Genomic DNA, 25,337 nt, shown 5'->3' on the forward strand with positions numbered 1-25,337 from the left:
CTCCGCTCGGGACCCGGACCCGCGCCGCTGCGGGTGCCGCACGGGACCCCGCGCCCCGGCCCGCGCGAGTCCTCGCGGCCCCGGCGCGCCCTCCCCGGCTCGGGACTCTGGACCCCCCGCCCCGGGCCTCTAGGCGCCCCCCGCGGAACCCCGGACACTCTTCTTGGAACGCGGGCCCGCACCCCGCCCCGCCCGCCCCCCACCTCCGGCGCTGCCCTCGGGAGCCCCGACGGCCCCTGCAGCCCTGCGCCGCCGCAGCCCTGCGCGCCCCTCACCCTGGCTGCCCCGCCGCGGCCAGGAGCCCTCGCCCATGCCCCTCTCCCTGCAGGGCCGCGAGCCGGCGCGAGCGAGGGCGAGCCGGAGGCCGCGATGGAGCCGCTCTCGTCCGCCGCACGGGAAGGAGACCCGAGAGAGGAAAGCAGTCAGTGTCCCCGTCTTCCATCCTCGGGCGCCCGCGGGCGGAGGCGGCGGGGTGGGGTTAGTGGCTCCGCGGCCCTGCCCGGAGCTTGTGCTCGGGGCCCTTCCCCCCCAGCCCTGCCCCGGAGCCCCCTCACCTCCGGCCGCCTGCCCTGCACCTGTGTCCTCCAGGCTGGGCAGCTTGGGAAAGTGGTGCAGGGTCCTCTGCTCGGGGTACGGCGCTGCCCCAGAAGTGACGGCGAGCCCCGCCTTGGCCCGAGGGCCCCCCGGGCTTGCCTTTGCGCGGCGCGAGGCTGCCGGTGGTGAACACCTGGGGGGGCCTCGCTGGGCCAGGGTAGGCTCCGTTACTCTCCGCGGACCCCTGGGCTGCTCCGGGTCCAGGCTAACGCGGGCACCGCCCTGTTCGTCTAGGGCGATGGGTGAGTGTGCAGGGCGCCTCCCCGAGCTGCCCATGTACCCGCCTTTCCTGTGCGGCTCCCCTTGGGGCTCTGCCGGGAGCGCCTGTCCCCGACTTCCGGCCATTACTAAGTCGGGTTGTGGGTTTTCTCCGATGCAGTTGCAGGGTTGCTTTGTCTCTTCTGGACGGACTCTACTTCTTTGTCAGATAGATGTGTTATTTACCTTCTGGTCGGTGGCTGCTGTTTCAGCCACTTAAGGATTTCTTTAGAAAAATCAACCTCTTAGTGGTAAACAAGTTTAATTGTCAATCTTTTCTTCTATAGTTAGTGCTTTTAGAGTCTTATTAGGACACGGGTACCCACCCCATTGTCCAGGAAACAGTATCCTGTGCTTTCCTTTAGAAACTTCATAATGTTACATTTCACAGTTACCTCTGCAGTTTCACAGGGATTGACTATTTTGTATGGAGTCAGGTGTTGGGGGCTGGGCACATGCTCACGCTAACCCCGCGGGGATTCTGGTTGACCCAGCTTGAGCCCAAGAGCACCCTTGTGGAAAATCAGGCCTAGGCCTATTTTTTGTTCTTCATTATGTTTTATTGATTTCTCTGCCTGTCCAGAGTCCATACTGTTTTAATTCCAGTAGCTTTATACTAAGGCTTTTTAAAAATATTTAATGTATTTATTCATGAGAGAGAGAGGCAGAGACACAAGCAGGCTCCATGCAGGGAGCCGGATGTGGGACTCCATCCTGGGTCTCCAGGATCACACCCTGGGCTGAAGGTGGCCCTAAACCACTGAGCCCCCCAGGCTGCCCAATACTAAGTCTTAACAGCTTATAGTGTAAGTCTTCTGACTCTGTCCTTCAAGATTTGTTCAGGTGTTCTTAGACTTTAGCATTACCATATAAATTGTAGAATCAAATTATTAATTTAACCCCTCCTAACCCCCCAATCCTGCTGGGATTTTAATTTTGGTTACACTGAATCTATAGATTGATATGGGTGAAACTCAGCATTTTGTTAATACGGAGTCTTTCAACCCAGGAACCTTTAGTTCTTTGATTCTTGTCAACAGTATGCAGTTTTCAGGGTACAGGTATGGAAGATCTCTTTTGTTAGATTTACTCCTAGATTATTTTATGTTTTTTAGAGGTGAAATTATTGAGTTTCACTCTCTATTCCCAACGTATAGAAATACAGTTAATTTTATTGTACTGACTTGGCATTTGGTGACTTTGCTAACTAATTCTAATAGCTAGTAGATTCATTTAGATATCTTTTACATACACAATCATCTGCAAATCTTTTCAGTCTTTATACTTTTTATTCCTTTTCTTGCATTATTGCATTGGTTAGTACTTTCAGTATAATGTTGAATGGAATTGATATAGTGGATATCCTTTTTTGTTCTGAAACTGAGAGGAAAAGTACCCAGTATTTCAGCATGAAGTATGATGTTGCTATGGGCTTTAAAGGAAGTTCCCTTTTGTTCCTGATTTACTGAGAATTTTTTAATGAATAGTTATTACATGTGATAAAATGAATAGTTATTACATTTTATCACATGCTTTCTTCTGCATTATCGAGGTGATAATATATACTTTTTTTTCTTTTAGTCTGTTGTGGTGGATTATGTTGATGGATTTTCAAATATTAAATCAACTTTGTATTCCTGGAATAAACTTCACATGGTCATGTTATATTGTTTTATATTTTTTATATATTATTTTATAAATGTTTAGGATTTGTATGCCTATTTCTATGAATGAGATTGGCTATACCATTCTTTTCTTATAAGGTCCTTATTAGGTTTTGGTATTAAATTTATGAACACCTAAAAAGAATTAAAAGGGTTTTCTATTTCCCTATTCAATGAAAGGCTTATAGAAGGTATTTTTCACCATTAAATGTTTGGAAAGATTGATCTGTGATGCCATTGAGAACTGGAGTTTTAGGAAACTTTTTAATTATGAAGTTAATTTCCTTAGAAAAATAAGCCAAAACTTTCTATTTTATGTCAGTTTTTATAAAGCTGTATTTTTCAAGGGAAATGTTAATTTCCTATGAGCTGTCAAATTGGCATGTGGATGTTCATAATATCTTATTATCATTTTAATATCTGTACAATCAATAATGATGTTCCCTTTTTCATTCTTGATATTGGTGATTTGTGCTTTCTCATTTTTCTTGATCAATTTAAATTTAAAATTTTAATTTAAATTTTTCTTGATCAATTTTAAAAATTTTAAAAATTTCAATGGTCCAACCTTTGGTGTGTTAATTTTCTCTATGGCACATCTTTATTATTTTCTGTCTTTCATTCTTTCATTTCTTTTTGTTTAATTTTTCTCTTATAAGACTCTTGGGATGGTAGCTTAGATTTCAAATATATGAAATTAAATTTATAAATTTCCCTCTAAATCACTATTTTAGCTGCATCATAATGCTTTGCTATGTAATATTTTTATTATCATTTAACTCAAACCTTTTTTGAGTTTCTCCTTTGGTCCATGTTTTATTTTAAAGTGTGCTGTTTAATTTTTGAACATTTAAGAAAATTCCCAGCTACCTTTTGGTTATTAACGTCTAATAACAGTTGTCAGAGAACTTAATCTATATCATTGCAATCCTTTGAAATTTATTGAGATGCTCTCTGGTCTAGGATGTAATCTGTGTTGAAAGACGAGAAAGTGAGGAACATGGTGTCTACGTACATCATTTAAGTGCAGCCGGATAATGACAATGTTCAAATCTGCTATATTCTGCCGATTCTTTGTTTACTCTTTTTTTTACTTTAAATTCTTTTTTTTTTTTTTAATTCTTTTTTTTTTTTTAATTTTTTATTTATTTATGATAGTCACAGAGAGAGAGAGAGAGAGGCAGAGACACAGGCAGAGGGAGAAGCAGGCTCCATGCACCGGGAGCCCGACGTGGGACTCGATCCCGGGTCTCCAGGATCGCGCCCTGGGCCAAAGGCAGGCGCTAAACCGCTGCGCCACCCAGGGATCCCTACTTTAAATTCTTTTAAATTTATTTATTTGAGAAAGAGAGAGAGCACACAAGTGGGGTGGGGGGGAGGGGCAGAGTGAGAGGGAGAAGCCGATTCCCCTTGGAGCAGGGAGCCAGATGCAGGACTTGATCCAGGGACCCTGAGATCATGACCTGAGCTGAAGGCAGATGCTTAACCTACTGAGCCACCCAGGTGCCCCTTTTGTTTAATCGTTCATTTACTGAGAGAAGTAGGTTAAATAATCTCAACATGATTGTGGATTTTTTATGTCTTTTTTTTCCTTAGCTTTGTCAACTTATTTTTTTTTAAAGATTTTATTTATTTATTCATAGAGATGCAGAGAGAGAGAGAGAGAGAGAGAGAGGCAGAGACACAGGCAGAGGGAGAAGCAGGCTCCATGCAGGGAGCCTGATGCGGGACTCGATCCCAGGACTCCAGTATCAACCCCTGGGCCAAAGGCAGGTGCTAAACCACTGAGCCACCCAGGGATCCCCGGTTGATTCTTTTAATACTATGGGCTATCTGTCTTTTGTCTTTAATAATGAGTTTTCTGCAAAGATTTTATTTATTCATGAGAGACACACAGAGAGAGAGAGAGGCAGAGACACAGGCAGAGGGAAAAGCAGGCTCCCTGCAGGGAGCCCAACGTGGGACTCGATCCCAGGACCCTGGGGTCATGCCCTGAGCTAAAGGCAGATACTTGACCACTGAACCACCCAGGTGTCCCTTTAACAATGATTTTAAGTAAATATTAGTATGTATCTAAATATTTACTAAGTACCTCTAAAAATGACATTTTATATATAACTAAACTCTTTTTTCACATTTGATAAGATGGGCAATCATTCCTTAATAAAACCCAATAACCAGAATACGTTCGTATTTCCCAGAGTTGGTTTGTTCAGATTGGGTTCTGGGCGAGGACCACACACGGCATTAGGTTGTCCTCTTTGCTGTCTTTTATCCTCTTGTGTGAGACCTACACTTACTGATGAGGACAGCCTCTGTTGTGCAGCAGGTCCTACCTGGGGACTTGTCTATCTGTTGCCTGGTGGTTTCTTCTCTGCCTCTGTCCTGTATGAACTTTGTGACACGGAGATAAGCTCTGGAGGCTTGATGAGATTCGGGCTGAGTGTTTTGCGAAGACTCCTTTGAAGGTGGTGCTGCACTCCTAACCTGCCGGTAGAATCTGGGCGGCCCGTCATCCGTGCACCTGAGGAGGGGTGCATGGCACCCGGTGGCTGCCCAAGGCCCCTGAGCAGGGGTGGGGGTTCCCTGGAGAATCCCTCTGAGATGGGACTGGGCGCAGGAGGTTGACAGGCCCACAAGGTCGTGAGGAATACAGGCCTGGCAGGGGTGGGGGGTGTTGTGGCAACCCTGGCCCCTACTCGGGCAGCACCACCACGGCACCCGCTCCTCTCCCCTCACCCTCCCTAGGGGTCCAACCCTTGTTTGAGTGGCCAGTTCTCCACACTGAACAGACAGGGAGCTACGCTCTGTGAGGAGTGCTTCCTGCCCGGGCAAGACTCCTCAGCCTCCCCAGCCTCCCCAGCCTCCCCAGCCTCCCCGGCCTCCCCAGCCTCCCCTGCCTCCCAGCCTCCCCTGCTTCCCCAGCCTCCTCAGTTCGGCCCCCAATCATAGGTTTCCAGGGAAGTGTTGGCATGCCGGGCGTGTCTGACGGCTTCAGGTGAGGATTGTTTGTGTCTCGGCCTCACTCCAGAGTCTCCTGGACATCTGGGCCGTGTCTGGCCAGTAGCCGTCATATTCCGTGGTGCTCCAGGGCCAGTGCTCAGCCCTCCCGCCTCTGTGTCTGCGTCGTTTTGCTGCTCCGCTACCCCAGCCTGTAGCTGCCTCCAGATGCTCTGAGATCACCCGGCTCCTGGGTCCGGGGCTGGAGTCCCTGCTCTCAGGGACCGCAGGACCCTCCACTGGGCACGGGGGTGTGGTGCTTGGAAACCAGAGGCCGGGTGTCGCAGGGGGTTGTTGCCAGGCTGTTTATGGGCGTCTCTGTTCATTCAGACTTTTCAGCCTGAGTGGATATTTGGGTTAATTAAGATATTTCTGCATCTGTTAAGATGGGATTTGTGACTTGAGTCCTTTAAATGGTGAATCTAGTTTGCTTTTCTAGTCTAGCCGGGGATAACCCAGCCCTCTGCCTGCATCGCTGCTGTGGGTGGCATCTCCTGTGCAGGATTCTGTCCTCTGTGCAGGGGTCACGCCGGCCCGTGATCTTGCAGTTCCGTCTGTGGCTGGCCTCGGAAAATGAGCGAGGCGTGGCCTTGAGTTTTCTACACTCGGAACGAATCGACCAAGACTGAACGTTGAGTGTTTACCCGTGAAACCGTTGGGCCTAGAGTTTTACTGATGGGAAGGTTTTGTCCCTTTTCTTTACTAGCTGGTCTCACCAATTGTTCATTAATTTTAAGCCTTTGGCTTGATTAATTCTCTACTGGATTTTTTTGAAAAGATTTTATTTATCCATGAGAGACACAGAGAGAGGCAGAGACACAGGCAGAGGGAGAAGCAGGTTCCCCGTGGGGAGCCCGATGTGAAACTCGATCCCGGGACCCGGGGTCATGCCCTGGGCCAAAGGCAGCGCTAAACCACTGAGCCACCCGGGCTGCCCTCTGCTGGATTTTTAAAAATACTTCATCAGTGTCTCTTTTATTTAGTTTCTTGTTTCTCTTTGGGTTTAAATTTACTGTTCTTAACATCTTGAGACGGATGCTTAACTCACTGTTTTTAGCTTTTGCTATTTTTGAATATATGAATCTACAGCTAAAAATCTCTTTATAAATATAACTTAAGCACCACCCAAAGATTTGCTGTTTGGTGTTTTAATGATCGTTTAGCTAAGAAACACGCAGCACTTTCCAGGTCGACTCCCAAGGCGCATGGGTTGTTCGGCGCCAGTGTGGAAGGCGCGGATGGCGGTAGCTCCCTCGCGCGCTGGCTTCTGCGTCCACCCTGGCCCTTCTCTCTGGTCCCTGTGTCCAGGGCACGTGCGGGGGCCACGGAGTGAGGGGCTGCACGCGTGGGCACGAGGCGGCGCAGTGAGGTTGGGGTGGGTCCTGGCAGCAGCCGCTGACCTGCGAGCCCTGGCGGGGCTGCTTCGGGGCCGCGCTGCTGCACCGGGACCGGCCGCCTCCTGGCAGCCTCCTGGCGGCTGCTCCTCCCGCCCTCGGCTGGCCTCTGGCCCGGCCGCTTAATTCTGCTCCAAAGCCCCACACGGACTGACGGACTGATGGAACCACTCACCGCCCACCCTTTTCTGTCGGCTTCACTTGACGTAACGTTGTGAATGGTTTTTCCCAGCCTGTGCTTTACCTTTTTACCAGTTTTAACTCCTACGGCCGATGCTTTCCGCGCGCCGCCTGGGAAGGTTTGCCTGATCCAGGGCTCTGCTTTCGCACGGAGGTGCGGGATCCACTTCAGATGAACTGCAGTGCGTCGAAGGGTGGGGTTAGATTTGTTTCCTGCATGTGGACGTGCAGTTGTCAGAACCCCGTCCCCACCGAATGGCTCTGGTGCTTTTGTCTGATTGTGCGGGCGTGGGTCTCTGGGGTCTGCTGCCGGCCCTGCCCACCTGTCGTGCTTGGGGGTCCTGGAGGTGCCCGGAACTCGGGTGGTCAGGGGGAAGGTGTGTGTTCCAGGGCCCTGGGTGAGGTGGAATTTGAAGCCACCAGACAAGGTGACACAGCCCAGGGAGTGGTGTGGACGGGAAGCACGGAGTTGAGGTCCAGGCCGGGGCACTTCCAAGGTCAGGGCATGGCGGGGGCACAGTTCGCAGGGAAGGGGTCCTGAGGGTGCAGGGCCGGCTGGCCGAGTGTCCCGTGCTCGCAGGAGCCAGGGCCCATGGTATCGGCTCGTGTGTGACTTGAGCATGAGCTGTGTCCTCGGTGCAGCCCAGGAAATGGGGGTGTGGAGGGTGGTTGAGGCAGGAGCGTGGAGGGGTGTGCGCCACCGAGAGGATGGTTTTCACTTTAATTTTTAAGGCGGTTGCGCTACAGCCTGGTGTGTGCTGATGGGAGTCTGGTGCCAGTGGTGGAATGGGCAGGAGGGCCCTGTCGGAGGGAAGGCTGGCCACACAGGCTGGGGTGGTCATCGTGGGTGTGGATACCGAGCAGAGGAAGCGGCCTGCGGAGGGTGGAGGGTGCAGAGGGCGCTGAGGGTAGCAGGAGGGGCCGTGGGGGCAGAGGGGGCGGGGAGGAGGTGACAGTGGGGGAGGAGGTGACGGACGGGGGCAGGCTTCCTGTCCAAGAACCCGGGGCCTCCTACCTGTGCCTTGATGCCTCTTTCTCTTCCGCAGAATTAAAGCGAGGAATTTTGCAAGACGTGACTTCTTCCCCCAAATTAGACAGATACAAAATAGCAAGACAATTAACAGAAAAGGCCATCAAGGTAAATGCCTTTGGGGCTGGGGGGCAATCTTTAAAAGTTTTTATTTATTTCAGTAATCTCGTCACCCAACCCGAACTCACGACCCCAAGACCAAGAGTCATGTGCTATTCAGCTGAAACGTCCAGGTGGGGGGTAGGGGTGGGGTCACAGGTTTTAAGTATGGAAACTTGTTTTGGAATTTGGGGAGCGAGGAGTTGCCTGTGATGCGCTGGGCTCCCCAGCCTCCACTGGCCTGGCCCCCAGCACTGACCCCAGTGGGGCCACAGGGCAGGTCTGTGGGAGCTGGGGGCCCCGGGATCCAGAGCCCACGGTGTGGGGGACGGGCTGGGGGCTGCAAGTGCCGCCTGGTCCTGGCCGCCAGGGCACCATGCTCTCTGGGATTTCGTGCCAATGCAGCCCCACCAGCTTGTTCATTCTCGGGTTTTCTATTGAAACCTCGGACCTGGTGAATGGGAGGCTGCAAACATCCCTGCAGACGTTGTGTTAGCTGATTGCACAAGCTTCTAGCTCATAGTACTTTTGTTGGGATGTAGTTCTAGGTGTTTTATGATTCACATTATTATTTTTCACTGATTGTGGGTCACTTAAAAGTGTAGTTAATGCTTATACTTTTGGGTTTTTTTTTTTCTATTTTTTCATGTATACAAGATTTTCTCGTTTTATTTTATTTTGTTACTTTTTTTTACTTTTTATTTAAATTCAATTTAATTAATATATAATGTATTATGGTTTCAGAGGTAGAATCAGTGGCACGTCAGTTCCCCATAACCCCCCCCCCCCCCCCGTGCTCATCGCACCGCGGGCCCTCCTTCATGCCCGTCCCCCAGGGACCCTCAGTTTATTTCCTGTGATTCAGTCTCTCACGGTTTGCCTCCCTCTCTGATTTCGTCTTGTTTTATTTTTGCCTCCCTTCCCCTGTTTTGTTTCTTAAATTCCACATACGAGTGAGATCACAGGACAATCGTGTCCTGTGATCCCCTCTTTCTCTAGCTGTCTTGTGTCACTCATCGTCACACCCTCCAGGTCCATCCATGTCGTCACAAATGGGGAGATTTCTTTGTCTGATGGTTGAGGAATATTCCGTTGTATATGTAGGCCACACCTCTCGGATCTGTGTTCTGTCTGCGGACACCGTGGCTCCTTCCACAGTCTGGCTCTTGTGGACGTGGCCACTGTGAACGCTGAGGTCTAGTTGCCCCTTGGGATCACTGTGTTTGTATCCTTTAAATAAGTACCATTTTTTTCTATTTTGTCACTGATTTCTAGCTTGATTGCATGTGCTTAAGAATGTAATCTGCGTAATGTCGTCACATTAAAATATGTTCAGACTTGCATTATGGCCAGCAATCTGGGCATTCGTGTGAAAGTCAACGTGGGTTACTCTATTCCTAGTCATCAGGGCAGAGCTGGTTGTTTGTATTTGTTCAACTCGTTGAGGCTGCTTGAAATCTCTGGGCCGTGTGCTCGGTCACGTACCGAGAGAAGCGTGTTAAACACCCTGCTACCAGTGTGGACTCCTTCACTTTGTGGTTGCCAAGGTTTGCTCTTTATGATGGACGGCCCTCTTACCAGGTGCCTCCAGGAGTATCCTCCCGGAGAATCGAATCTTTTAATAAATTATGGCGTGATTTTCTTTATGTCAGTGATTTATTTTGTCCCAAAGGCTATTTTCTTCCTTTTATGACCCACCTACCTGTAGGCTTGCGCTTTAGGTTTTCCCAGGTAAACAACATAGATTGAGATTTTTAAAAATCCAGCGTGGCGCTCTGCACCCTTCCCTTGGAGCGGTTGGTGTGCTCATCTGTAACAGCTCCCCCAGTGCCCCAGACGCCACCGGGTGTCCCCGTGTCCTCGCTCCTTCCTCCTGTCCTCTCTGCTCGGCCTCCCCCTCATTTCATGCCTCCTCGTGGACTGATTACGTCTTCTCTCCTCTCGAATGCGTTACGACTCTTGCACTCTGAAGACAACCTTTTGTAGTTCCCTAAGGAGTTTGGCTCTGTGGGTTTCAATAGCCAGCTTTTCTAAAGTTGTTCCTTTTGACTGTAAGCAGGCTGGGAGGTCTTGCGGGTCACTGGTGCTGACACTCCTGCCGGTGGTCCCGTTCCCAGCCTGCCTCTGCGTCGGAGCGGTCCGTCCATGGCCAAGTTCACCGCATCCCTGTGTCCCGGCGCACAGCCCCGTGGGGGACAAGGGCAGACTCTGGATGGATTTTCTGCACAGAAGGAGGCTCACAGAGGCCCCCTGACCTGCTGGGTCTTTTATGTGGGTGCTGGAGCTGGAACTCACAGTTCCTGGCCACAGGCACAAGCTTTCCTGAGTGTTTTCCTGGGCATGGGGTGCAGGTCCTCCTGGACCGATGCTGTGTAACATCACCATGAGCTTAGCTACGTAAACCCATTGATTATCTCACAGCATCTGTGGGGTCTCTCGAGGCTGAAATGAGGCATCAGCTGGGCTGGGGTCTCATCCAGAGGCTCAGCAGAGAAAGGCTCCCTCGGCTGGCCGGTAGGATCCTGCCCCTCGTGGCCGTAGAAGTAGCTTCCTCAAAGCCAGCGAAGGGGAGAAGGTCTCTACTGCTTTGAATCTCCAACACCAGGGAAGTCGCGGACCCTCATTTTAAGAGATGCATCTGATTAGGTCAGGCCCACCCCACATGGTCTGTCTTTCAGTGAACTCAGAGTCATCTAATTAGGGACGCCACGAGCTGAGCCGTTCCCCTCCTGCCCTCCCTGCTCCCACACACACTCGTGTGGCACTAGAGCTGACTGCTGACCATGCACCTGTGTCCTGGCTGTCACCCTCTGCGACCCTGGCCAGTGAAGGTGTCTAGGCTGTACCTCAGCAGTGGGGGCCCCAGGAGCTCCAGCGTGAGCATGACGCTCCCGTCCCCCACCCCTCAGCTGGGAAGGCATCGGCACCCCCTGCCACCTCCCTGCCAGGTCCCCAGGCCCGTCATGTCCACCTGTCACTTCCCTGGGGCTGGCCTCGTGCTATGGGCACTCCATGCGTCTGGCCCTTCCCGGGTGGTTGCATGGCTCTTCCCTCTCGTTTGTCCTCGGACCTCAGCACCCATCCCCTCACCCCCAAACACGAGAGACTGTCCCTTCGTAGAGGAAGGAAACGTCCGAGCGCATACCTCCGGCCCTGCTGCCTCAGTCCCACCTTGCTGACCAGGACTCGCCCTGAGCTGGGGACACGCTCATGGTCCCAGTTGTGCGGGGCCTCCTGGCTTTCGTGTGAGTGAGGCGCACAAGTGCACACAGCCCAGAGGAGGGCCCTGCTGCCCGCCTGTGTTCGTGCGTTCTCAGGTGTTTCCGTGTGCGTCCTCCCACCCCAGGCACTCTCCGTCACTGCTTTGAAGGGCCCCACACACACAGACAATTAACGCCTTGTCTCTCAGTTCTTTAATTTAAAATATGCTCTTGCAATTTGAGGAAAAGAAGATTTTCTCCATCTACGGGCACTACCCAGTGATACGGGCCACCCTTCGAAGAAAGGGCTGGGTGGAGAAGAAGTTTCACTTTCTGCCCAGGGTCATCCCGAATGTGGACGATGACGGAGCAGGGGTGACTGGTACAGTATCGAAGGTGTCTCGTCTCTCGGTGTAAGGTGTGCGTGTGGGTCTGTCAGCGGACCAGAGCGAGCCACACCTGCCCAGGGAGGGCTGCTCCGGCCCGCAGGGCCTGGGATTTGGGCCTCCCCTGCGTGTGGGGGTCCCCCGGGGGGGCGGAGGCCGTTGCCTTCCCCAGGCATCCTCACACCAGGCCTGTGCTTCCACGTCCCCAGCTGGTGGCTTCTCAGTGTCCCCCGTCCATGCCCACAACAGGTCTCCTCCCCTGTGTCTGGGAAGTGGCCACCATCCTTTGCTGTCCCCGCCCTGTCTGTCCCCACTGGTCACTCTTGGGCTCACTCTGCCCCAGGCCTCGCCTCCTGCTCTGCAGGGAGCATCTGCACGTCCTTGGCCCTGGGGTCTGCACAGGGCCAGCTCCCGCTCGGTGGATGGGACCCGCATCAACCCCATCACCATCCCGCTCCTCGTGCCCCCTGCAGCACACCCACCCCAAAGCTGCCTGCCCCGCCCCACACCTGGGGTTCCCTGACCCCAGCACCACACCTGGTGGAGGGACCTTATGGCAGATACCAGGATGGGTCGATGTAGCCCGAGCCTGATGTCACCCTGTTGCATCTCAGGACCTGCCAAGGGCCCCTAGAGATGAGGCTGCTGAGGCACCAGCAGGTGCGCTGTGGCTATGTGGCATGGGGGGCCCTACTCAGGCACTGCAGGCTCTTGGGGTATTGTGTTTGCAGAACATAAACAGGCTGAAGGCAAAGAAAATGAAGAAGTGGCTTTGGAGAAGACAGATGACATCCACGACGTGATGGTAGGTCCCCACACCTGAGCTCCTGTGGGCTAGGTGGGCCTCAATCTCCCCGTGCCTCCTCACACTGTCACCTTCCCTGGGCCGTGTCCTGGGCACGGGTGGCAAAGCCAGTCACTCCAGGGTGCTGGATGATGCGTGAGCTCGTGTGTGTCCATGTGCACCCGTGTACATGTGTGTCCATGTGCACCCGTGTACGTGTGTGTCCATGTGTGCCTGCACGTGTGAGCTCATGTGCATCTGTGTGAGTACGTGTGCTTGCATGTGTCTGTGTGTGCCCATGTGTGAGCTCATGTGCGTGTACCCTTGTGCATGCATGCATTCATGTGTCTGTGTGTACCCTATGCGTGCGTTCATGTGTGTGCTCCTATGTGTACACCCACGTGCACATGTGCATATGTGTGCCCGTGTGCATGCACTTGTCTGTGTCCATGTGCACCTCCATACATGTGTGTGCACTTGTGTCCTGCCGTTTATACTTTGATGGTTCATGTCACACTTGAACACATGCGACTTATGCCAGAGAGTGACAACAAAAGCTGCCGACGTCACTGAAGAGTAGGCTGTGAGTCCAGCATTTGGGACAAATATTAGGAAGTGATGCCTCCGGCTCTGAAAGAGTGGGGAGCAGGGAGGAGACTAGTTCCCCTGGTCACAGCACGCCCACCCCGTGCCCACACCCACAGGGGCACCCACGGGCCAGGCAGCTCAGACATCGCTCAGCCACACACACGGTGGCCCCTAAGGGACACCCGTTGCCAGACTTCCAGAAGAGAGTCACAGAGTACACACCTCAGGTGTCATTTAAAATCTGATTTCTACATGTGGAGGGTTCTCAAAAAGTTAAAATTAAAGCTGCCCTACAAATCCAGCAGTTGCACTACTGGGTATTTACCCCAAAGGACACAGATGTAATGATCTGAACAGGCACCTGCGCCCTGAGGCCCACAAGAGCCAAACTGCAGAGAGGGCCCAGGTGTCCATCCACAGATGAATGCCTAACAGAGGCGTGGTCTGTAGACACAACGGGGTATCCCTCAGCCATCAGGCAGGATGAGATCTCGCCATTTGCAGCAACATGGATGGAACTGGAGGGTTTTATGCTGAGTGAAATAAGTCAGAGCGAGCCTGTTATCCTGTGATCTCACTCATATGTGGAATTTAAGAAACAAAACAGAGGATCACAGGGAAAGAGAAAAGAGAGAAAGAGGCAAACCATGAGAGGGGCTGGGGGGTGACGGGCATGAAGGGGGGCTCGGGGCGTGATGAGCACTGGGTGTCGTCGGTAAGTGATGAATCACTAAATTCTACCTCTGAAGCCAACTTTACCACATATGCTGATTAACGAGCATTTAGAGAAAAACTTGAGGGCAGCCAGGGTGGCTCAGCGGTTGAGCATTTGCCTTCAGCCCAGGCTGTGACCCCGGGGTCCCGGGATTGAGTCCCACATCAGGGTCCCCGCAGGGAGCCTGCTTCTCCCTCTGCCTGTGTGTCTCTCTCTCTCTCTCTCTCTCTCTCTGTCTCATGAATAAATAAATAAAATCTTAAACTTCAAAACAACCCTGATTCCCTTTGCTCTCACATCCCCACAACCTTGGATGCAGGGTGTTGACAAGGGTTTTTTCTTGCCAGTCCAGATTGGTAAAAAACGAAGTGCCCTACTTGCTGTGGACTATCAAAAGGGATGTCATTGACTATCACAGCCTGAACTGTGACCAGATGCTGAATCACTATGGGAAGACGGCTTCCTTCACCACCAAGGTGAGGGGGGCCCAGGCACGGGTCGGCGGGAGCAGGTGCAGCGCAGCGCTTGCCTCCTGAATCTCCAGTGGCTGAGCTGGACCCCTCGGGGCTCCTCCCCAGGACCGCGGCTGCTGGGCCCATGATCCGTGTCCAGAGTCCCTCGGTACCCGCTCCCCTTGCGCCCAAGCCCCGTGTGCCCTTTGCCCTGTGTCCCTCCTCTGGACACTCAGGCCGGACCTTGGGCAGGGCAGGTGGGCGCTGCCACCACAGCCCCGCATAGGCTCTGCGCCCTGGAGAGGCCCTGGCCGCCTCCCCCGCACAGGGGCCTCTGGCTGCGGGGCCCTGGGCACCTCCCGTCCTCCCGTCCTTTTGGTCCCGTGGCCCCATCCCGTTACCCTGAGGGCTGAGGTTCAGGGGTGGGGGTCGGCCCAGACGGGACAGGCCTGCACGTACCCACGCGGGAGAGGTTGGGTAGAGGGGCTTCCAGGGACGGCACGGAGGGTCAGGGAGGGGCCTCACGCTGCCCCCAGGGCTCCCCGTGGAGGTCTGGCCCCCAGGCATCCTCACCCGGCCTCAGCGGCTGGCCTGCTTCCGGGCGGGGGTGATACCTGCAGGCGGCCCCGTTGGGCTGGGGTCCCTATGAACACCCCCACGTAGTGTGGCCACCAGTGCGCCCGGCAGCCAGCAGGCATGTGGCACTTCTTCCCAGTGGGGCAGTGAGCTGGGCCCTGGGGTGCAGGGCTTCCTGCCTGGCCCGGTGGGGAGTGCACCCCTAGGCTTGCTCTGTCCTTCCTGGCAGGGGCCCAGCACCCGTCAGCGACCTGGGAGACAGATGGGCCCAGCACTCTCAGGCCCTCAGGTGGCCCTGGCTGGCACGTGGCTCACCCTGTTGTGAGAACCAGCGGGCCGGGGCAGGAGGGGCTGGGGGGCTGGGGAGGTTCCGCTCCAGCAGGTGCCCCTCCCAAGGGCCCTTTGGAGCTGGCGTGGCCAGCGGGGCCTGCGGGCGTTCGGGCTGGTCGGAGGGGACCAGCGCGTGGCCTGCGGGGCCCTGACAAGCCGCTGTCTCTGGAGATCGGGCTGTGCGTGAACATGCGGAGCCTGCCCTGGTACGTCCAAGCCAACCCCGACTCCTTCTTCCCCCGCTGTTACGGCCTCTGCACGGAGAGCGAGAAGCAGGAGTTCCTGGGTAAGTCGGGGGCGAGAGCCACAGTGTGGGTGTCGGGCCAGGAGCCCTGCTGAGGGGAGTGCGGGGCCCGCGCGGTGTGGGGGGGGGGCTGAGGGCAGGGCCTGGTCCCCGCCCAAGGCCCAGGGGTGAGCTCAGCTCCAGTGGGGAGGGCTTGTCCACAGCGGTCCATGGGCAGCATCTCCCGAGCAGCAGCGGGCGGCGGCTATGCGCAGCTTGGTCCGGTTGGGCTACTGGGGAGGCCGGTGTGGGACGGTCCCGGGACCCCGTGTGCATAGGCCACAGTCCCCAGGGACGCCGGAGGAGTCCGGGTGGCACCTGCCCAGAGAGTGAGGGAAAGCGAAGGCCAGGGCAGTGGGCAGCGTTCATTTGGGGGTGACCCGTGTTCCCTGAGCTCCTGACCGGGGGCCGTGGGGACGCAGCACCTGCAGGCGCCCTGCAGTTCGTCCTGACCCCTCCCCGCCCCGGGGCTCCCAGGGGCAAACAAGGTGCAGGCAGGACCGGGCAGGGTCTTGGGGGCTGGGCGGCAAGCCGGCTATGGGGGGGTCACAGGGCAGAGGCCCGGAGGGAGGGAGAGCAGAGGGGAGCAGGCTGGAGAAGGTGCTTGTTGGGGGGAGGCCCAGGCGCGGGGCTCGGGCCCTGGAGGAGCTGCGAGGGGAGCGGGGTCCAGGTGTTTCCCTGTGGCAGCAGCTGCTGGACGGCAGGCGGGGCCTCCTTTGCTGGATGAGCAAGGAGAGTTTTGGTTTTGGTTTGGTGAGCAGGTGCCGGAATTTCTTGCCAACCCCCCGAGGGCAGGGGTTGGAGTGGGATTGGGTAAAACAGGCCTCAAGGCATGGGCTCATCCAGGGGGATGCTGGCTGCCCCTCTGGCCCAAGAGGGCCCTGGGAGCCAGGCCAGCCCCCCACCTGGGCAGGTGGGACCCCTCCCGCCGTCTACAGGGAGCGCTGCAGCAGCCCACAAGTCCAGGGAGAGGCAGAGGGGCTCCTGGGGGGGAGGGTCCTGGTGTGTGTCCGCGAGGCGCTTGTGCCCTCTGGTGCAGGGCTGAGGACTCAGGGAGCAGGGACGGCACAGTGGCCTCCATGGATTCGCCCCGGGTGGAGTGGGGAGAGCAGCAGAGAGGTGGGAGGGGCCCCTGCGTGGTGGGGTGGGAGCCCCCGTCTGCAGAGGAGAGGAGGGCCAGGCTGGGGGTGCGGCTGAGGCTGAGGAACCACCCCCTCCAAGGCGGTGAGGGCGGGAAGCGAGACCCCGCAGGCTGGGGGGCACCCAGGCTGAGGACAGCTGGTGCTGGCCGAGGTCCCTGGTCCCCCGCGCCGGCAGAGGGGGCGAGGCCTTGGTGTCCTTTCAGACGACTTCCGGCGTACAGCGGCCTCCAGCATTCTCAAGTGGGTGGTCAGCCAGCAGCACTGCAGCGGAAGCCAACCCCACGGCAGGGGGGAGGCCGGCGGCCCGGGCTCCGGCCACAGGAAAGGTGTGTGGGGGCCGGGGAGGCCCGAGTGGGAGGTGGGTGCCAGGAGGGGCAGGGGGGCCATGTGTCCAGGCCGGGTGACAGGGAACGGCTCTCCTTGTGTAGCAGGGCCACCGTGGCGGGAGGCACAGAAACTCAGATAAGTTTTTTTGTTGTTCACTGTCTTAGAGCAGCCTGGGCCGCTGTCAGGTTAGGCAGCAGGTGAGGGAGTTCCGTCCACCCCCTGGCCCCAGCCCCCTCTACCGTCCCCACCTCCACCGATGCACACCTGTTATGACCCACGGACCTACAGGGACACATCCCCGTCACGCACACTGCCGTCTGTGCCAGGGCTTGCTTCTATGGGTCTGGACGGAGGTGTGATGGGTGGAGCCAGGGTGATGGCTTCACTTGGAGCAGCCTCCGGCCGGGGCCAGGGCCTCATCGCACCCCCCCCCCCTCGTTCCTCCCTCCCGCCCCCAGGCCCTGGCCCGCGGGTCCTTTCCCTGGCTCCGTGGTCCTGCCCTTTCCAGGAAGGCGTCTGGCTGGGATCGGCCGTCCGTAGCCTTTGCCCACGGCTTCTCTCGCTCGGGGACGTGCGGGTAGGGTCCCCCACCTTCCTGTGGCTGGGTAGCTCATTTTAGCGCTAATATTCCATCGTCTGGCTTATCTATTCCTTCACCAACTGAAGGACATTCTGGTTGCTTCCAAGTTTAGGCAGTTAGGAGTCAAACTGCTCTAAACCTCAGTTTACAGGTTTTTGTATCGATGTAAGTTTTCTTTTTTTAAGATTTTATTTATTTATTCATGAGAGACACACACAGAGAGAGAGGCAGAGACGCAGGCAGAGGGAGAAGCAGGCTCTGTGCAGGGAGCCCGATGTGGGACTTGATCCCGGGTCTCCAGGATCAGGCCCTGGGCCGAAGGCGGCGCCAAACTGCTGGCCACCCGGGCTGCCCCAGTGTAAGTTTTCAACTTGTTTGAGTCAATACCCAAGAGCATGATTGCTGGATACCATGGTAAGAGCATGTGTGGCTTGCAGGAGAAGGCCAGGGTGCCTTTCTGCCATCGGTGAGTGCGTCCCCGCTGCCCCACGTCCTCCCAGCACTCAGTGGAGTTGCTGCTCTGGATTTCGGCTATTCTGATAGCTGTGCCGTGGAAACTTGTGTTTTGCATTTGCAGTTCGCTGGTGACGTATGATGTTGAGCATCTCTTAATATACTTCTTTGCCATCTGTAAATATATTCTTTGGTGAGAAATCTGTTCAGTTTCTCTGCTGTTTTAAATTTTTTTTATTGGGATCCCTGGGTGGTGCAGCGGTTTGGCGCCTTCCTTTGGCCCAGGGCGCGATCCTGCAGACCCGGGATCGAATCCCACGTCGGGCTCCCGGTGCATGGAGCCTGCTTCTCCCTCTGCCTGTGTCTCTGGCTCTGTCTCTCCTTCTATCTCTCAAGAATAAATAAATAAAATCTTTAAAAAAAAAAAAATAAAAATAAAAATAATTTTTTTTTATTGTTGAGACTTTAAGAGGGTTTTCTTTCTTTCTTTCTTTTTGTATATTTTAGGTAACAGATATGTCTTTTGCAAATATTTTCTCCAACTCTGCGGCTTGTTTCTCATCATCTTGACAGCGTCTCTTGTGGGGCAGAAGTTTTTAACTTTAATGAAGTCCAGCTTACCAAGCAGTTCTTTCATGGGACTCTGCCTTTGGGGTTATATCCAAAAAGTTATCACCACACCCAGGTTCATCTTGGTCTCCTGTGCTATCTTCTAGGAGTTTTATAGTTTTGTGTTTCACACCTAGGTGTACAATCCATTTTGAGTTAATTTCTATGAAGAACATAAGATGTGTGTCTAGATTTTTCTTTTTCTATATATATATTTTTGCACCCGTTCCAGCACCATTAGTTGAAAAGACCACTTTTTCCCTTTATATTATATTTGCTTCTTTGTCAAGGATCAGTTGATCATATTTTTTTCCGTCTATTTCTGGGTTCTTTATTCTGTTCCAGTGATTGAGTTGTCTATTATTTCACGAATACCACACAGTCTTGATTACTATAGATTTGTTGGTAAGACTTCAAGTTGAATTGTGTCAATTTTATTTGTTCTTCTCCTTCAATATTGGCATGGCTGTTCTGGATCTTTTGACTCTCCATATAAACTTTATTTATTTGTTTTTTTTTAAAGATTTTATTTATTTATTCATGAGAAACAGAGAGAGAGAGAGAGAGAGAGGCAGAGACACAGGCATTGGGAGAAGCAGGCTCCACGCAGGGAGCCGGACATGGGACTTGATCCCCCGTCTCCAGGATCAGGCCCTGGGCTGAAGGTGGCGCTAAACCGCTGAGCCACCTGGGCTGCCCTCCATATAAACTTTAGAATCAGTTAATCAATTTCCATAAAATGTCTTGCTGGGATTTTGATTGGAATTACATTGAATATATAGATTGAATAGGGAAGAACTGACATCTTGACAATGAAACTTTCCTATTCACGAACATGGAATTTCTCACTATTAATTTAGTTCTCCTTTGATCTCTTTTGTCAGATTTTTGTAGTTTTCATCATATAGATTTTGTCAGATTTATTTATTTTCATATTTATTTAATTTTGGGGGTGCTAATGTAAATGGTATTGTGTTTTTAATTTCAAATTCCAATAATTCACTTGTGGTGTGTAGGAAAGTGACCCACTACAATCACTTATTAGTTCCAGGAGGTTTTTTTTGTTAATTCTTCCAGGTTTTCTACATAGATAATCATGTCATCTGTGAATAAGACAGTTTTATTTCTTCCTTTCCAATCTGTATACTTTTTATTTTCTTGTCTTATTGAATTGGCTAGGATTTTCAGTACAATCTTGAAAAAACAGTGGTGAGAGGAAGGAGGTCCTGCCTTGCTCTTGATTTTAGAGTATAAGTTTCTAGTTTCTTATCATTAAGTGGAATGTTAGCTGTAGGGTTTTTTTTTTTTTTTGGTATATATTCTCCTTTTTTAAAAAATATCTTATTTTTTTTATTTTAGAGAGAAAGTGCAAGTAGGGGTAGGAGCAGAGGGAGAGAGAAAGGGAAATAATCTCCAGCAGAACCCATGCTGTGCATGGAGCCGGACACAGGGCTTGATCCCACAACCCTGAGATCATGACCTGAGCTGAAACCGAGAGTTGGACGCTCAACTAACTGAGCCACCTGGGTGCCCTGTATATAGTCTTTATCAAGTTGAAGAAGTTCCTGTCTATTCCTGGCTTGCTGAGAGCTTTTATCAAGAATGAGAGTTGAATTTTGTCAAATGCTTTTTCTGCATCTATTGATATGATCATGTCATTTTTCTTCTTTAGCCTATTGATGTGTAATAGATTACATCAATTGATTTTTAAATGTTGAGCCAGTTTTGCATACCTGACATAATCCTATTTGATTATGGCGTATTATTTTTTTTATACATTCTTGGATTTGACTTGCTAATATTTTGGTGAAGATTTTTGCTGCTGTGTTCATGAATGATTTTGGTCTAGAGTTTTCTTTTCTCATGTCTTTCTGTGGTTTTGGTATTAGGGAAGTGCTGGCCTCATAGAATGAGGTAGAAAGTATTCCCTCTGTTTCTATCTACTGAGATTGTAGAGAATTGGTATGATTTCTTCCTTAAATGTTTGGCAGAACTCACCAGTGAACCCATTTGAATCTGGTGCTTTCTGTTTTAGAAGGTTATTAATTATTGATTCAATTTCTTTAATAGATATAGGCCTATTCAGATTGCCCATTTCTTTTTTTTAATTAAGATTTTATTTATTTATTCATGAGAGAGAGAGAGGCAGAGACACAGGCAGAGGGAGAAGCAGGCTCCATATGAGGAGCCCGACGTGGGACTCGATCCTGGGTCTCCAGGATTAGACTCTGGGCTGAAGGCGGCGCTAAACCGCTGAGCCACCCAGGCTGCTCTGTCCATTTCTTTATGTACGAGTTTTGGCAGGTTGTATCTTTTAATAAATTGGTCTGTTTTACCTCGATTATCAAATCTGTGGATGGTTACAGAGGGTGGAGTTGGTCCCCCCACCCCAGCAGGTCGGGCTCTGGGCAAAAGTGGCTCCTGAGGGCAGGTCTTGTGAAGAACAGAATGGTCTGGCAACCTTCAGGATGGTTACTTTCCTTTTTTGTCAGAAGCAGGACGGGATTTTTCTCCCATATTCACTGTGAGAACCAGGTCAGGTTCCTGGAGGGAAGATTGACAAGAGCTCGGGGCCCTCCCGAAACTGACCCTCCTGGGGCCACGCAGAGCCTCCAGCAGCTCAGCAGTTGCTACTCAGGTGTTTCTCTGCTGGGGTTGGTGTCTTGGGGTTTCTGCTGAGGGACTTTGAGCTCTGAACCCACCTGACTTTCTCTGCCATTTGGGGGTGGTGGTTTTTCTTGTGACCTCGGGTATCTGATGGAGTAAAGAAGAGTTGCTGAGTTTTCAGTCTCACATTGTACTTGTTAGAATGTGTTGCAACTTCCAGGCTCCTTCCGAGCCTGACCAGAAAACACAAGTGCAGTTTTACCCTTCAAAATGGCTATTTTTACGTTCTGTGAATTTAACCTCAATACAGTTTAAAAACGCATGTTGTAATCTCTACAGCAACCACGTGAGCCACGGCTTTTCCCTGGGGTCCACATTGCTGGGGTCCCGGGTGGGCGATGCCTTGGCCCCAGCCCCACACGCGCCTGCGGAGCCCCCTCACAGCTGGTTTAGCTCTCTTCAGGCTCCTACCCCAGAGCCACGGGGACAGCTGGGGCTGTCTGCTCCTCCTTCCGGCTCCCTGCATGGTCCAGCTTGGGTCCGGGGCCCGGGAGTGCGCGATGCTGCAGGAGGGGTGGGTGCAGACAGCCTCCAGGTGCCCTCCGGCTTGTGGGTGTCAGGCAGGACTGCCGCCCGGTACTCACCCAGTACCCAGCGCGTGCTCAGGACAGTACAGATGTTGTGGCAAGTTCGGAGGTGGGGTTGCATCGCAGCCCACAGGCCGGGAATCTGGTTGGAGGGTGTGTATGGCCAGGGGAGGTGTGTGTGCGCGGAGTCCAGGTGGGCTGCCCGCAGAAGGCGTGGAGGGCTAGGGTCCGTGTCCCAGGTGGCCCCCACTCCACGTCCTGTGCTTGGGTTTCAGTTCCTGAGAATGCCGAGTCCAAGCTCATGGGCCTCTCGGGACAGCTCGTGGACACCGCATGCAAGGTGTGCCAGGCCTACCTGGGGCGGCTGGAGCACGAGGACATCGATGTCTCCGAGGACACCAGCGAGGACCTCACGGAGGATGAGTGGAAGGACCTCACAGAGCAGTACTACTCTCTCATTCAGTAAGACGCGCTCTGGGCGGAGCTCGGACCCCGGGGCTCACCTGAATGGGGGATGTGGAGGGGAAGCATCAAGTGCTGTCTAGGGAGGTCCCGCCTTGCCCATCTGTGTGTTGGGGTGCTTGCCTAGGTGGTGGGGTACCCACACTCACTGCTGCCTGTCCCAAGCCCCTGTTGGCTCATAAAAGGATGGCACCCCCTGGGGGCACCTTTGGGTGGCATCGCCTTGAGCAGCACCTTCCACCCCATTCTAGTGTTTTACCTCTTTGAACCCCAGAGGTGAGCTCTGTGTAGTCAAGGGCCAGCAGGAGGCTTGCATGGCCCAGCCCTCCTGACTCTCCGGTGCCCCTGCTGCCTGGGAGTCCACGGCGGAGCCTGGCTTACCCCAGTTCTGAGCGCCGGGTCCTTCCCAGGCTGGAGACCCAGCACCCCCTTTACAGCGGCCAACGGGGCAGCTGGGGTAGGAGCGACCCGGGCACCCCTGCAGCAGGAGCAGCCCATGGCCAAGGGAACAACACTCATTTTGGAGAGTATGCTTGCAGCCCCACAAACCATCCCAGGGACGTTTTTATTCTTTGATTCCTTCTCTCCTTTTGGATCAGTCACTATCTTGTCTTCTTGTCATTGAGCTATGAACACAGCGCAGAGGGTGCCGTGCGCTAACTGGATTTGTCCGAGTGGGTGAAATTCTGTGCTTGCCTGCGAAGGCCGCCTCCCAGGTCAGCGCCCATCGGGCCCCCACGGAGCTCACGCTGGTGTGCCTCTTTTCACCTCAGCTGGTTTTGTGGTGGACGTTCAGGGGCATGGAATCACGCCGGCTGCACTCTCTCGGTTGTGACTCTTGCTTGACAAAGTCTGTGGGATTCATCCGCACTGCTGCAGGAACCGAAGCCCTTTCCTTCCTGCTGCTGGGCAGGGGCTCGTCCTATCAGTAGACCACGGTTTTCACTCCTCCTGTGGATGAGCAACTGGATGACCTCCGGTTGTTAAGAAACTTCCAGAGATTCCTACAGATTCAGATGCCAGCAGTGCTGAGTGGGCCACACGGCCTGCAGGTGGAGGACAGCCTTGGCTCTGTCCTTCCTTTAGTTTTGCCTTCCTGTTCCATTGTGGTCTTCATTTACATTTCTCTGAAGACTGTTGATGTGGAACATTGTTTCAGATGTTTATCGGTCATTTGAATATTTTCTTTTGTGAGTTGCTTGTTCACATCTTTCATGTATTTAAAAATCAGGTTGTTTGTCTCTTTAATTTTTATTTTATTTTATTTTTTTAAGATTTTATTTATTTATTAATGAGAGACAGAGAGAGAGAGAGAAAGGCAGAGACCCAGGCAGAGGGAGAAGCAGGCTTCATGCGGGAAGCCCAACATGGGACTCGATCCCAGGTCTCCAGGATCTGGCCCTGGGCTGAAGGCGGCGCTAAACCACTGAGCCACCCAGGAAAGCCCATCTTTAATTTTTATTAATTTAAAATATTTTTAAATTTATTTTTTACTTTTTTGTTCTTATTAATTTTTAAAAAGATTTTATTTATTTATTCATGAGAGACACAGATTGAGAGGAAGAGACACAGGCAGAAGGAGAAGCAGGCTCCATGCAGGGGGCCCAATGTGGGACTAGATCCCGGGTCTCCAGGATCATGCCCTGGGCTGAAGGCGGCACTAAACTGCTGAGCCACCTGGGCTGCCCTGGGAGTCCTGTTTTAAGAAACCTTTACGTATCCAGGGTCTTGAAAATATTGCCCTATGAATTCTTCTAGATGCAGATCTTCATGTGCATGGTCACTTAGGACCAAGGTGCAAATCAACAAGGAAGGGTTAGTACTTGCACTAGATGGCATGTGAGCAACAAACATCCTTATGAACAAAGAAGTTGTATCTTGAGTCCTGTCTCCTACATACACAAAGATTACTTTGAGATGTTTCACGAGATACGTGAAAGTTACGCGAAAAAGGAAAACACTAGCGTCTGCATTTGTGACCACAAGGGAGGGACAGATTCATTAATTTAATAAGAGCACTAATCATAATAGATCAAGTGGATAAATTGTACTTTATTGACATGAAAAACTCTGTTTATGAAGAAACAGTCCCTGGAGAATGGGAAGGCGTGCCAAAGTGGGGGGACATACTTAGTACACACGTGCCCGACAGAGGTCCTACGGCATCTCACAGGCTCTCTGGACCTTGCCTTGTAGCGGTGACGCGTTCATCTCCAACTCAAGAAATCACTTGTCGCAGTGCCAGGCTCTGCTGAATAAAATCACGTCCGTGAACCCCCAGACGGAGATCGACGGGCTTCGGAACATCTGGATCATAAAGCCGGCAGCCAAGTCCCGCGGCCGAGGTCAGTCGGAGGCCACCTACCGGTCCCCAGAGCGCCGTGCTCAGCCTGGGCACGGGTGCAGCTCCCGACGCAGGTCTTCACCAGGTCTGGATGTTCCCAAATCAAACCGGGCTGTGCTTTTTATATTATCTTGCCCGATCTTGGCGACAGGCTTACCTGGCTACTAAGGCCGATGCAGGACTTCCTTCCTGCTCCTTACTCACCTGCAAGCACCCGCGCTCTTGGAGGCACATCCTTATCGCCTGTACCTTTTGTCTGACGGGTTCAGGTTTTGTGCCTCGTCTTGTGCAGTAGCTACGACTGTGTCCTCTTTATTCCTAATGGGGAATAACTGTGTGTTCTTTTTAAAACACAAGATCTCAGGGGTTTTAAATCTTACTTGTGTTTCTGAAGAACCAACCTTAGGTTGCATTTTTCCAACTTCCTGTGAGAGATTTTTCCCTCCCCTTTGACTCTAACTTCAGTGCTCAGCCTATTTATCTCCAGTCTTTTGTGGGCAACAATAAAGGCCTTAAGGCTGTGAAATCTCCTCCCAAGACGGCCCTGGCTGCAGCATCCTTCTTGTTTGTGTTGTGTGATGTGTTTCCTGAGCATCTAAATAGACTTTACTTTTTGTTTGGATATTTTATTTTCCCCTTTAGTTATTTGAAGACTTTTATTGTTGTTTTAAATTCATAAAGCAACTAGTTTTT

At 52.6% G+C, this 25,337-nt stretch overlaps 1 protein-coding gene across 6 annotated transcripts in view; it reads left to right on the forward strand.

Annotated features, from left to right (window-relative positions):
- Nucleotides 1-12: 12 nt before the first annotated feature.
- The window catches only part of TTLL8 (tubulin tyrosine ligase like 8), a 57,237-nt gene continuing 31,912 nt past the window's right edge, over nucleotides 13-25,337 (forward strand). The window contains exons 1-9 of one of the 6 annotated variants that reach the window (XM_026019716.2): nucleotides 13-421; nucleotides 8,137-8,228; nucleotides 11,663-11,801; nucleotides 12,537-12,610; nucleotides 14,240-14,368; nucleotides 15,422-15,536; nucleotides 16,879-17,001; nucleotides 22,114-22,300; nucleotides 24,497-24,645. In XM_026019716.2, coding sequence (XP_025875501.2) covers nucleotides 370-421; nucleotides 8,137-8,228; nucleotides 11,663-11,801; nucleotides 12,537-12,610; nucleotides 14,240-14,368; nucleotides 15,422-15,536; nucleotides 16,879-17,001; nucleotides 22,114-22,300; nucleotides 24,497-24,645 — 1,060 coding nt within the window. In that variant the 5' untranslated portion in view covers nucleotides 13-369. Of the gene's footprint in view, nucleotides 422-776; nucleotides 837-6,714; nucleotides 7,245-8,136; nucleotides 8,229-11,662; nucleotides 11,802-12,536; nucleotides 12,611-14,239; nucleotides 14,369-15,421; nucleotides 15,537-16,878; nucleotides 17,002-22,113; nucleotides 22,301-24,496; nucleotides 24,646-25,337 lie in introns of those variants that run through there. The other 5 variants (XM_026019720.2, XM_026019717.2, XM_072742860.1 and 2 more) reach the window with 5 other exon arrangements.

This window comes from Vulpes vulpes, chromosome 16, assembly GCF_048418805.1.
Source record: "Vulpes vulpes isolate BD-2025 chromosome 16, VulVul3, whole genome shotgun sequence".
Taxonomy (NCBI): Eukaryota; Metazoa; Chordata; class Mammalia; order Carnivora; family Canidae; genus Vulpes; species Vulpes vulpes.